We start from the raw sequence: 12,690 nt of genomic DNA on the forward strand, positions 1-12,690 counted from the left end.
CTCGTTCCGGCCACTGGCAACGATTCGCCAACTCCCGAGGCACTGGTTGGAAGCACACCTAGCATCGATCGAGGTCAGATACAAGCTGCTGCCATGAGACTTGGCCGTGGCACGCGATGATTTTTTTCTTTCTTTTTTTTACGTGTTTTGTTTTTAACATTTTCTTCCCGCTTACGAGGTCCATCAACATTGTATTAGGTGTTCGGAGTCTGTCTTGTTTCTCCACATATCTCCACTCTTGAGTACAGCGTGCTCGTCTGCACGCGTTCATGCTGTCTGGTGCTTGGCGCTAGGAGTTTTGGAATGGATGCTTTTTTCATATTTCAGAGCTACGATACTTTCAAGATATTTCCATCATTTCTGCCCAAGCTTCTGCAGTCATACTATTCACTATTTCGCAGCAGCCTTGATCTTTGCGTACGCAGCCTTGACCGGCTCGAGCTCGATCATCATCTTTGCCCACTTGGCCAACAGCGGGTACGGCTGCATGTCGATGCCGGCGTACGCGGTCTGGTGGATCCAGCCCTCGTAGTGCAGGTCGACAGCGGTGACGCCGCCAGGCAAGATGCTGGCGCCGTCCGTCTTGGCGAGCTGCTTCTCGATGAGGCCGAAGTAGTGGTTTACCTGCCCGACGTAGCGGTTCAGGGCGTCCTCGTTCGGCGTGGGGTTGTAGTGTCTGTACCGTCATGTGTCAGCATACCAACTACCCCGAGGTATCAACCTGGGTGGAAACGACCGAGGTGCTCACCTGAACCAGTTCGTTTGCCCCATCATCGGCCCCACGGTCGTCAGGAGCAGGTACTCCCACTTCTCGAAATCCACCCTGTCCTGCTCGGACACCTTACCGCTGCCCGTCTCGCCCTTTGCGTTCCGGGGCCCTAGGACCTTGCCATCGGCGTCGTATACGCGGCGTAGGTAATTCATGCACGCGCCGCTCTCCCAGCTGATCACGGGCTTGCCCCCGTCCACGGTGACGTTGGGATCCTCGAGGGCCGGGACGCGCCCATTCTCGCTGATGGTCGTGAGGAACGTGGTCCCCTTGAGGCCGGTGGTAGGGTCGTCGTTGAAGTCCCAGACCTTGACGGTGTAGGGGAGCGAGAGGAACTCGAGGGCCGAGGCGATCTTGAACGGGTTCGGGCCCCCCGAGTGGGCGTGCAGGGTCAGAGGCTTGAGGTCGGCGCGCTGGGTGGACGGCGACATTGTGGCGGCGATTTGAATGTTGGTGGAGGGTTTGCTGGGCGGTGGTGAATTGTTGGAGGTGCTGTTATCGTGAAAGAGTTGTATGGCGATGCGGTGCAAGCTTGCTGTGTCTTCAGGTGGCTTGCCGTGCGATCTTGTTATGGAAGAGGCGGATGGCTGTGAAAGATGCTGAGACGAATTGCTGCTATTGAGTACCTTAGGTAAAGTACTTTTATAAGATCTTCGGGCATGAGAATCCCATAGTTGATGACACCTCTACTCCATCTCTCCAACTGTTGGAGATGAATTGACTACCCCGGTCTCTCCAACCAGACAAAAAGTGACGACATTTGTAAGCTCATTCTCCCACCTTCTCCACAACTCTGTGGGGGGGCTTGCACTGGTTTGTAAATACTACCTTCGACTCACTGACTTAATTACCGCCGGCTCGTCTCGGGTCCCCTCCTCCAAACACGGCTCCACATATCGTTTCTGAGATATGTGAGGAGGAGTCGATACCCGAGGATCTCTCTACTTTAACTATTGAAAGACGACACAAGAGTGTGCGATTGTCCCTGGCCTTACAGGCTTCGTCGAGGGTTGGAGTTGGAGTTGTCAAAAGCTTGAAACTCACGCTGAGTCATTGTGGATGTGAGAGCCGGGGACTCGGGGTCAATATTTCCCCCGTTTTGGGGTTCACAGAATGTGTTGACAAGTTTTTCCTTGGCGGTTGGATAAGCTGGTCGTGTTATGGTTCACTTTACGTGGATTTCATGAGCTAGATTCTCCTTCCGGCGACCAGGTTATCGAAGACAAGCACGAAAGGTACAGCTCCTTACAGACTCTGTCCTGTTCAGATTGAACTCGCCAAACAACATCCTTAAGGCCACTACCAATCCAACAAGAAATCCCCCATAGCACACCAGTGCCACGTTAGGAGAAGCAGAGAAATACACAGCCTAAGCCTCCTCAACCTCACACGGCACAGACTCCATCACGGTCTGCTACGTCCGCATAGTCTTGTCCGCTACAGGGGATTATTATAGGGACATCCTGAAACCCTGCCTGCAGCTGGGAACTTTCCTATAGGTCTGTAAGCAGGGCGAAGTCAATATACTGCTAAGTGTATGCAAACGACTCTACAAGACTCCAGTAGCCTGTAGCGCTCCTATCCTACCTTACTAGGGGACAAGACCGTCACGTCACTAGAGAGATGGCATGGACGGCGCTCCAGCAGGGCATTGCCATCTCTCTAGTGACGTGACGGTCTTGTCCCCTAGTAAGGTAGGATAGGAGCGCTACAGGCTACTGGAGGAAAAAGAGAAGACCACTGGGCAGTAGCACCGGCTATAAGCTTCCTCACCGGTCGAAGATAGCTACTCGGCTGTAGTTGAGGAGCTAGTACCACCAACACGAGGGTTCGTAAGGTGCACACGTAAGGAATGGGAGAGAATCAATCGAACTGTGAGAGATGTGAATGCTACCTCTATCTTGGTGTTGCCGCATGACCCAGTAGAGTGTCTAGGTACAAAGAAAGCAACTATACGCTCCATATACCTCACTGTGATACTGGGAAGATGTCTCTCGCGGTAAGTCCCCCTTTTGCCCGACGGCAAGTGTCGCTGAGCGGGGCTCTTGGCGAGCCATGTGCAGCTGTACCGCTACCAATGGTTATGGAGTAGTGGCTCTAGGTGTGAGGGGGTCCGCCAAGCTCTTTAGACCATTTCGACGCAAACAAGTTGGAGTGGTTTATTCTTGGTTGCAGAAAACCCGACTTTGTCCTTGTTCGGCTGTAGGACGTTCATTTAAGGTTGGACAGGGGTTAGGGAGCACCACTCCAGATTCGGAATGATGATTAGTCATTCGTCGCGAGATTGTGGAGGCTGTCCCGCAGCCCCCTGTGAAATCTATAGAATTCTAAAAGCGTTACCAGTAAGAAGAGGGAATATCCAAGCGCCAGCAACATTCCAGGCGGATTTTCATCATAACCGCGCCGAGCAAGGTTAACCGCCGACGTCTGTATCAAGAAAGTCTCGAGACCGCCCCACAGCACCAAAAGGCCCGTGCATATTGTGGGGCGAAAGGGAAATGCTCCCCAATCTTGTCCGTTATTGTTGAGGGTACGCTTGCTGTCCGCTCTGGTGCACACTCCCGCCGCCATATACAGCAGCCCGTAGAGGTCGAGCTTCCGCTAGGCTTACACTGTTCCCACCTGCGTTCGCAGATGGTATCCTTGGGCAAGTGGACCTAGTGATCTCAGTGGATTAACCACCAAGACTAAAGAAACCGCACCGCCTACTAGTTCCGCCGGCGTTGCCGCAGGGAGCCAAAAGTGAGGTCATCGCGACCTTTAGCCCCGTTTGAGCAGGAGGGCACAGTGACTCAACTGCACGAAATCTGGGGTTTTAGCAAATGTCTTTGCAGGGATTTAGTAATCGGAAGGACGCGACAAAATGAAGGGAGAATTGAATTAATTTCTGAAGTGAAACGCGAAAAATTGCAAAGTGCTATGTGTGTGCCATGAATCCATGATGCTAATCTCTAAGTCAAAACACTGTGACCGTGCAGTGCGGCCAGGACTGATCAGGTGATTCCAGGTGCCAGAGTACTTAAATCCCTTAAGGATAGGAGGCGCACCTCTTGTACATAGACATCGCTACAGCAGCGACGACTTCACAGGAGAGATCCCTCTTTTGAACAGCTCCTTCAATTCAATTGTTTTTCCCCAAAGATTTTGGATGTACAATGGGAACGCCCTGGTCATCCCATTCCTCACCGTTGCACCCTCCCAACCATGCGGTTGGTGGTGCTGGCTCCCCTCCCCAAATCGCTGCTGTAGCACATTGGTGCGGGTCGGTGATGCCCTCACCACCGGCCTCCCTCCTTTGCGGCAACACCGCAACACCTGCCCGGCAGGTGGTATACAGTTGGTCATAGGGGGTTTTTCTTTATGATCACCTTATTCCACCTTGCCCCAGGACAGTAGGTCTGCTGCCACCTAGTTCGGTCGAGCCATGGCTTGCTTTGCGCGAAAGCCGTGCGTTTGTCTTGCTAGGTCTCGCTAGCCACTATAGCTGGCCTAGATATAGTCTCTAATAAGTGGCCTATAGCGTAATAACCAGATACGGGATAAATCACACTCTCGTCCACTCTAGTCACAGTCCAGTATTAACGGTTCTGTCCGCTGGTCCAGGACTATAGATTAGCTTACTCATAGAGCAGATCGATCCGCGTCTGAGTTACTGCTTGGCTATCCAGGTGCTTTTAGGAAAGGTGCCTAGTTAGCTCGCGATAGCTAATGGTGTAGAACCTGCACTTGCGACAGCTAAAGCCATTATAGACCTAGAGCTCCGGGTAGGGCGCGGAGCTACAGGCTAGTAGGGCAGCGTCTCTAGGGTTTTGTAAGCCGTGCGGATAGTAATCGCGAACATATTCCGTAAGGCCTAGGCGGTCGGCGAGCGGGACATTATACTTATACCAGAGGTGTGCGGTCAGCTAGTCCCCTATTGGGGAGATAGCGTGGCGGCAGTCGGAGCGGCGGCAGATAAGGAGGTTATAAGTGGTATCGACGCAGAGGTGCAGGTAGGCAAAGACACGGTCGGCACGGCTACAAGGCACACCCGGGCCGGGGATCGAGTTAACTTATAAGTTCTGCATAGTAACGGGCATTTTTCTTAGTCGTAGATTAGGCCTGTCGGCGAAAGGAGAGCAGTATAAGTGTAGGGCAAAGACGGGATCACGGTGGGAATGGGAGATTTAGGGATTCGAGGGATTAAGCGAAATTGAGGTCAAACTCAGGAGAGAATAAGGAGGACACAGAGGTAAAGGGGAATTTGTGGAGCATAACATGCTCCAGGTCGAGAATGGGAAGGACACGGAGGCAGGGCACGGACGATTTTCGAAGGTGGGGCGGGTGGAGAGGTAAGGGTTGAGCGCAATTGATGGGTTCCCTGCGATGAATAATGACAGTAGGGTGTCAGGATTTCAGCCGTGTCTTAGAGTTCTAGACTACACCACATCGGGTCTTGTCCGTCACGTCGATGGTGTGGATCATAGGAGGGACATAACTCTACGCACGGTTGGACGCCAAAGGCTGCTTACGGGGACTCCACAGTCCCCAGTCCCCTAGAGACGCTACTGCTATCCTTCCGAGCTCACTAGCTTTAGGGGCAATAACGGTGCAGAAGAGCTTGCCATCACTGGCCACGACGACACGACCGCGGACAGCACCGCGGCGGCCTTATCCTGGTGGGCAGTATTGCGTCCGCCTAACGTAACGACGGCAATAATCGCGACGACGGCGTGCTTGGCGGCCTGCCACGCCTCAATGAGCTCGGGAAACCCGGCGGCGCCAGTGGGCGGCCCTCCGCTCAACGATATCCACGTTAACGTGCTGACCGTCTTTATCAGCATCGCGCTATATAACGTCCTCGAGCTGACAGTATGGATCCTCAGCACCTTCAAGCGCTGGTCCGGCCTCTACTTCTGGAGCCTATGCGTCGCTACCTGGGGCGTCGCCTTCAGCGGCGTCGGTAACCTCCTCTACTACCGCAAGCTCTCGGGCAACGACTATCTCAATGCCACCCTTATCCTCATCGGCTGGGCCACTATGGTTAACGGCCAGTCTGTCGTCCTCTACTCGCGACTCCACCTCGTCCTGCGCGACGGCCGCCGCCTGCGGGCTATCTTCTGGATGATTATTATTAACGCCGTCACTTTGGCTATCCCTATCGTTATACTCGTCTACGGCGTCGTCTCGGACAACCCGGCCCCCTTCCAGCGGCCCTACGAGGTGTACGAAAGGATCCAGCTCACCGTCTTCTTCGTCCAGGAGACCATTATCTCGGCCGTATACGTCTGGGAGACGGTTAAGTTTATACGTATCGGACAGCACACCCGTAATAACGCTAAGCTACGCCGTCTCATGAAGCGGCTCATCTACGTTAATATTGCAATTATCCTTCTGGACATCACTATACTAGCTCTTGAGTTCTCTGATAACTTCTTGCTCCAGACGAGCTTCAAGCCCTTTACCTACAGTATCAAGCTTAAGCTCGAGTTCAGCGTGCTTAGCCAGCTCGTCAGCCTCGCCCAGCGCGGCTCTCGTAACGGCTCCTTCCTGGACCGAGATATTGTCCTCGACTCTCCACTATCACACCCCCGGGGGACTTGCGCGATATAGTCCTACTGTTAGGGTTCCCCTTCGTTCCGCTATGTGTAGCGTCCCGGTAGTCAAGTGTAGCGAAGCAGTCCAGAAAGGAGGTTTTATAAAGCTTATCCATTGTAATATAACGTACCACACGGGTGACCCGCCCACTTTCCCAGTCTTTCCGTACAAGCTATCTTCAATTCCACATTCCTCTACCAAAAATTATGCCACGGCAATCAAACGAAGGCGACATTATTCTAGCGCTAAATGCGCTTCTTTCAGACCCTACATTAAGTGTACAAAAGGCCGCAGAGATCTATCATGTACCTCGTACGACACTACGAGACCGAAGACGCGGTGCATAGCAAAAACGCGATACCCGACCACCCTGCAAGAAATTAACCTCGTACGAAGAAGAGAGCATTGTACGATACGTAATCGACCTAGATTCGCGATCATTTCCACCGCGACTCGGTGGTGTTCGAGAAATGGCGGATCGACTCCTCCGCGCATGCGACGCGCCAAGCGTCGGGACTAATTGGGCCGCAAACTTCGTACGACGACGACCTGAGCTCCGGACGCGTTTTAATCGAAGAATCGACTATCAGAGAGTCCTCTGCGAAGATCCGGACGCGTATCGCGCGTGGTTTTCCCTCGTACGGAACGTAATCGCGAAATACGGGATCCACGATAACGATATCTACAACTTCGACGAGACAGGCTTCGCGATAGGTAAGATCTCCGCCGAAACCGTCGTTACAAACTCCGATCGACGCGGCAAGCTAAGAGCAGTACAGCAAGGGAATCAGGAATAGGTTGCAGTAATCCAGGGTATCGGGTCGTCCGGCAATTCGATCCCGCCGTACATCATCTACGCAGGCAAGGTCCACCTCGACTCCTGGACGTCCGATAGCCCTCTACCGCCCGACTGGGTAATCGCACTCTCTGAAAATGGGTGGACGACGAACGAGCGAGGTCTAGAATGGGCGAAACACTTCGATTTGCATACAAAGAGTCGTACGAAGGGTGCTTTCCGGCTCCTTATCCTCGACGGCCACAAGAGCCACCACTCGGTCGATTTCGAGATGTACTATAAGGACCAGAACATAATTACGCTCTGTATACCTGCTCATTCGTCGCATAAGCTCTAGCCTCTCGATGTTGGGTGCTTTGGACCTCTAAAACGGGCGTACGGGAAAGAAATCGAAGGTCTAATACGGGCGCATATTACCTACGTATCGAAGGAAGACTTCCTCCCAGCCTTCCAGAAGGCGTACAGCGCTGCGATTACGGAAAAGAATATCCAGGCAGGCTTTAGAGCGACTGGCCTAGTACCCTACGATCCGGAATACGTCATTTCACAGCTAGATGCAAAGCCTCATACGCCAACTCCGCCAGGTTCTGCAGGCCTGCCGCCACCCTAGGTCTCGAAGACGCCGAATAACCCGATCGAGGCGGAATCGCAGACCGAATACATCAAGAATCGTATCGTACGACATCAGGGTAGCTCTCCTTCTTCGATAATTGCAAGCTTACAGCAGCTAAACAAAGGAATCTCGATAATGGTGCACGAGTAGACCCTTATGCGCTATGAACTCGTCGAACTTCGAGATGCAAATAACCGCCTTAGCCGCCGTCGCCGTACGAAGAGAAAGCAATTACAGAAAGGAGGGTCCCTTACGATTAAACAGGCAAAGGACTTAAAGGACCAAATAGATGCGACGCAGCAGTTACAGGCAGAAACGAGTCAAAATAGTAGTCGCGCGAGGAGGACAGAGACGCGCGCGCGACGCTGTGGCGTCTGCGGGGAGCCCGGTCATAATGCTCGTACATGTCAGAAAGTTGAGTCTACCTCTGGAGAAGAGGATTCTGAATAGTTTCAATTGATTTGAGGCGTTATGGTTGAATTGACTTATACATTGTCGTACGAGTGCCTTTAAAGTTGGCGGGTCACTTGTGGATTACGTTACAAAAACTTTAATATTATCAAGTCCGCGTGAGCAAGAACAACGATAAAAAGCATAATAATTGACCGCCAGTTACATACCTGAAATTGCATTGTGAGTAGCGAAGAGACATGGTGGGCTGAGAAGCCAATATCGTGTCTGTTGCCGGCAGCGCGCTCAGCCTAAGTTCCTGCGCGAAATCCAATGGTATCAAGCCAATCAAACCCTGCAAACCAAGTGATTGATGGCGCTGCAATCATGCGCAACAGTCGTTCTCGGGGTGGGGTCACCGCACTCAGAACAGACTGTCCAGTCTTTTGTGGTTCCGCGTCTATTTTCCTTCTTGTGCTAACGCCCGAAGAGCACAACGGGCCTTCCACCGCTCGGGTGATGTAGTATGAGTGCCGGCTGCTCCCTGGACCCTTGCAATTCACATGCCTTCATCGTACTGCGTAGGGTTTTTTTTATCCCCTACCTTGCGTTGCATCAATGCCCCCGGCTCGGGCCGCATAGTTATCGGTGTTCAGCATATAGATTACTGTTACGTTTCGTGCAAGTAACGTTCCTGCGCTCGACAGAGCTCAGAATGAGTGATTTCAACAGTGGTAATTGAAAGTTGTCTGTCTAAAAGAAAGGTTCTAAAAAGAGTGACTGCGAGCTCTGAAACTCGGTTTATATGCTCCGGAGGAGCTCTAAATGCTGACTCATCGGTGCCATGCGAGCACCGGTACGTACCTTACCTGCTCAATGTCACACATATGGAAGCTACAATTACGTCGTGGGAGAATCACAACGCTGACACAAGATACTATAGAGGACGTCAATGTTGCGCCTGGTACTTACTGGAACGACAATTTGATGGCCGAACTTTCAATCCCCGTGAATGAGAACGTACCCGAGCCGCAATTTCAGCCAGACGAGACAACAATAACTTTGACCAATTCCAAGCGCGGCGTGCCTGCGTATACAAGACGGTTTCCGAAACTGGGAATAGACTGGGAAGGCGTCGAAAACAAACTGAGATCTTGGAAGGATTTCGAAGGCACAAGCAAGCTTGTGGTTTGCTTCATCTATAAGGAAGGTAAAGAGTCGGCCCAAAAGGGAAAAGCAGGACGTGGTGCGACAAAGAAACACCTTGCGGCCTTGAACAACTTAGTCGCTCAGCAGGAAGCGTCTGGTACTCGCGCCGTGTGGAAAGACGTGTATAGCTTGATGGAGTGCACAAGCGTCAGCTACACGAACCGAGGATTTTCCTGCCTACGGGAGAGCGATCGTCATTGGAAGCTTGACTTGGAAGCTTGACTCGGACGTCATGGATCGGCTTGTCGATCATGCTGAAAAAGGCCGCCCCCTTGAGACCCATGCCGACGTACCACAAGGAATCCGCAAGCTGATTAAGACACGCAAGGTTGAAGAAGACGCTCGTAAGAAGCGGAAGCGGCACGGCCCGGACATGCAGTCCATAAATGTCCGCTTATTCTGCCATGAACATTCTTGTAACCAACATCTGGCTGCTGTTTCTTCTGACCAGGGTCAGCCAGCATTAGCGCTAGACTTCGCGGAGCCGGATGATACGGCACCCATTGTATACGCCCACTGGCTGAGCGCTAGAGTCTCCAATCAGCATTGGCAAGCTGCGACAAAGCTGGCGGGCGAGGTAACCGTGGCTAAAGGATATGATCTTAAATGGCTGCACGCCAATCAGAAGGAGGGGCAAAAAATGCTAGTCGCGAACGGGGTCTTGGAAGGCGTTGCCGCTCGATTGTGAACTGGGTGCAGAAGTGGGCAGATGATATCGCGGTGCAATAAGTGATTTTTCCCTAGAACGAACTCAATCATTTTTCAAGCATGACTTTCTACGTAAATCCCAGCGTTTCGAAAATGACCCTCAGCACTGCTTTGTCTTCCACCCACCATTTTGACACAGGATCTCACATACCCTTCGAAATCTCTCTGAATGAAACTTTGGTGATTCTTACGTTGTGATTTCATATGTGTCTTCACTTCACAAAGAACTCCTCGATGGGATTAGTTCTCGGACTGTATGGTGCAATGAAGTCCCACTTCACAGAGGCGTCCTCACACATCTGTCGAATCTTCTGGGAGTAGTGGGAGGAAACATTATCCATTATGAGGACGGTCTCAGGCTCTGGCCATTTACCACAGTGGCGTAGCAGTTGCTCCACAAAGTCCTCGAAGATGGGCTTGTCCACACTACCATGCAAGAAACGGGACAATACTACACCCTTTTGAGAATATGCCGCGAGGAGCTGCAGCCTGGGTCCGCGCTGAAATCTAGCTCTGTGCACAGGTGTGACCCCCTCCGGAGCCCAGCCCTTTCGCTGAAACATGGTCGGTTTATCAAATCCAGATTCGTCAATAAAGACCAGATGATATGATCGACATCCAAGCTTCTTGAGCCTGTATTGGTAGAAGTGTCGTAGCTCGGGCCTCTGTTGTTCGGCTACACGACGCATTGCCTTCCAAGTCATGTTGCTCTTTCTTAAAGCACGAGTGATGTTGGTCACGGATACATCCTCATTGAAACGTTTACTCAGGAAGTCCACTATGTCATGTCTAGTCATATCAGGTTCGGTTGTGAGCTTGTGGCAAAGTGCCATTAGCATTGAAGGCGTGATCTTCGGATTAGGGCCAGTCCGTTTGCATGCCATTCTCGTGGTTCCATATCGTGCGTAGGTCGTTCGTGCTCGGCTAACGGCGCGCGTAGTACAAGAGATAGCATTAGCTATAGCTTCATTTGTAAAGCTTCGGCGGATCATGGATTCGGCCAGTTCGTGTTGAGAGTCGGAGAGTCGTGGAGCCATTTCCCGCATCGGCCGTACCAACAGCGATATATAGAGGTTGAGAAACCGAGAGAGACGCAGAACTTCGCTTGGGCAGTTTTGATGGGTTGTGGAGCCTGAGTGGGGATCTGTGAGTCATGGTCAAGGGCGCCAAAAATAGCGACTGCTAAGGTTTTCCACGGCAGGGTACTTAATCCTGATCACTCGGCACTGTTCATGGCTCCACTTTCGCTTATTCTCCGACTGGTCACTGGAGACGCTGAACCTGAACCTAGCTGTACAGTGGCGGCTGCCCCCGTCACAATTACTCGCCAGAAATGACTAGCAGCATACCGCGGTAGTGCAAGCCGTTCAAGCATGCTTCTTCATAGCTGCGATTGCAACTGTTTTCCACATGACGACTCAGTATAGCCCAACGTAAGCTGGACAAGCGCGTGGTGCACGGCAGCACATGATAATTCTACCGCACGCCCTCCCGATCTACTAGACATATATTAGACATGATCCTGGTCGGAAACGAAGTCCCTGAATACGGACTTGGATACTGATTGCAATAGTGAAGGCGATAAGATGTCGTTGAGTTGTAGCTATGGATTGCGCGTGCTTGCTGCCCCTAGCCGGCCGACTCCTCGGCTAGTCATGATGCGATACTAGAGCTGCCGGCCCACCTTTATGAAGGAGAGCTAGGTGGCTCACTTGATTTGCCCCACCCCCGCCCCCGCCCCCGCCCCCGCCTCCCTCTCCTCTTCTTCCCTCACATCTCAGCAGAATCTGATTATCAAACAAGCCTCCAACGAGGTGCAGCAAAGCACCATGAACCAACCCGGCACTGCAGTCCCAAGATACCACATCCAGATAGATCAGGGCAAGACCCTTCTGCTGCATAATCCACAACCACTCACTATCCCAACTTTCATTCAGGGCATGGACGGAAGGCTCTACAGAATGGAAGCTGACCAGCTTCAACGACTTGACTCAGCTATTCAAATCTTTATAGCAAGTCCACAACCGCGGCTTTAAGACAGCGGACTCCGCATGTGCGCCTTTCAGGAAATGCTACGTCGCGGCATCCCCCTACCAGAAAACTCTAAGCTTCGGGGAGTCTGATTTTACCTCGCAATTGCTTACGACACAGCAGCATCAACATGCAGTAACAACTATCTAAAGTGGCCAACTCCAGACTTATATACGTCGGATGTCGTCAAATTCTTTGGCGGCAGCTGCTATAGCAATAGCTTAGGATCGGACAGAAATACGTCTTTCTCAAGAATGCGAGAATACAATCTATTTTCTCGACGATCGATCTTCATATGCCTTAACCAAAGCCGGATCGATGTCCTTCTTCTTTACCCAGCTGTTGGCTGACGCTGGCCACCCCCGCCACTAAACCCCTATATACAATAACTCTGCCTCTCTTCCTCCGACCAACAAGCTCTTCTACCGCGTATAGATTAGAACCGGGTTCCAACGGTCCGGCTTCCGTCTGTCAGAGTGGTTCCTCATTTTCCACGAACTCCTCTTGACATTGGGCTTCATCCTTATAGAGAGGAATTTTTGATGCTTGATCAGGAATTGACCTCTGGACTGCCGTGCTCTGAAGACTCTCGTCCTG

General features: G+C 51.9%; 2 protein-coding genes across 2 annotated transcripts; one reads left to right on the forward strand and one right to left on the reverse strand.

Moving 5' to 3' along the window:
- Positions 1-390: 390 nt before the first annotated feature.
- On the reverse strand, positions 391-1,823 carry B0I36DRAFT_370319 (glutathione S-transferase; the record flags this gene model as incomplete). Its single annotated transcript, XM_046159895.1, has 3 exons — positions 391-676; positions 749-1,261; positions 1,765-1,823. The coding sequence occupies 3 exons, from the start codon at positions 1,821-1,823 to the stop codon at positions 391-393; spliced, it is 858 nt and encodes a 285-aa protein (XP_046003992.1).
- Positions 1,824-9,021: 7,198 nt separating this feature from the next.
- Positions 9,022-10,056, forward strand: B0I36DRAFT_401682 (uncharacterized protein; the record flags this gene model as incomplete). Its single annotated transcript, XM_046161707.1, has 2 exons — positions 9,022-9,330; positions 9,572-10,056. The coding sequence occupies 2 exons, from the start codon at positions 9,022-9,024 to the stop codon at positions 10,040-10,042; spliced, it is 780 nt and encodes a 259-aa protein (XP_046003993.1). The 3' UTR covers positions 10,043-10,056.
- Between the last annotated feature and the right edge of the window lie 2,634 nt (positions 10,057-12,690).

This window comes from Microdochium trichocladiopsis (genome assembly GCF_020744255.1).
Source record: "Microdochium trichocladiopsis strain MPI-CAGE-CH-0230 chromosome Unknown B0I36scaffold_18, whole genome shotgun sequence".
NCBI lineage: Eukaryota > Fungi > Ascomycota > Sordariomycetes > Xylariales > Microdochiaceae > Microdochium > Microdochium trichocladiopsis.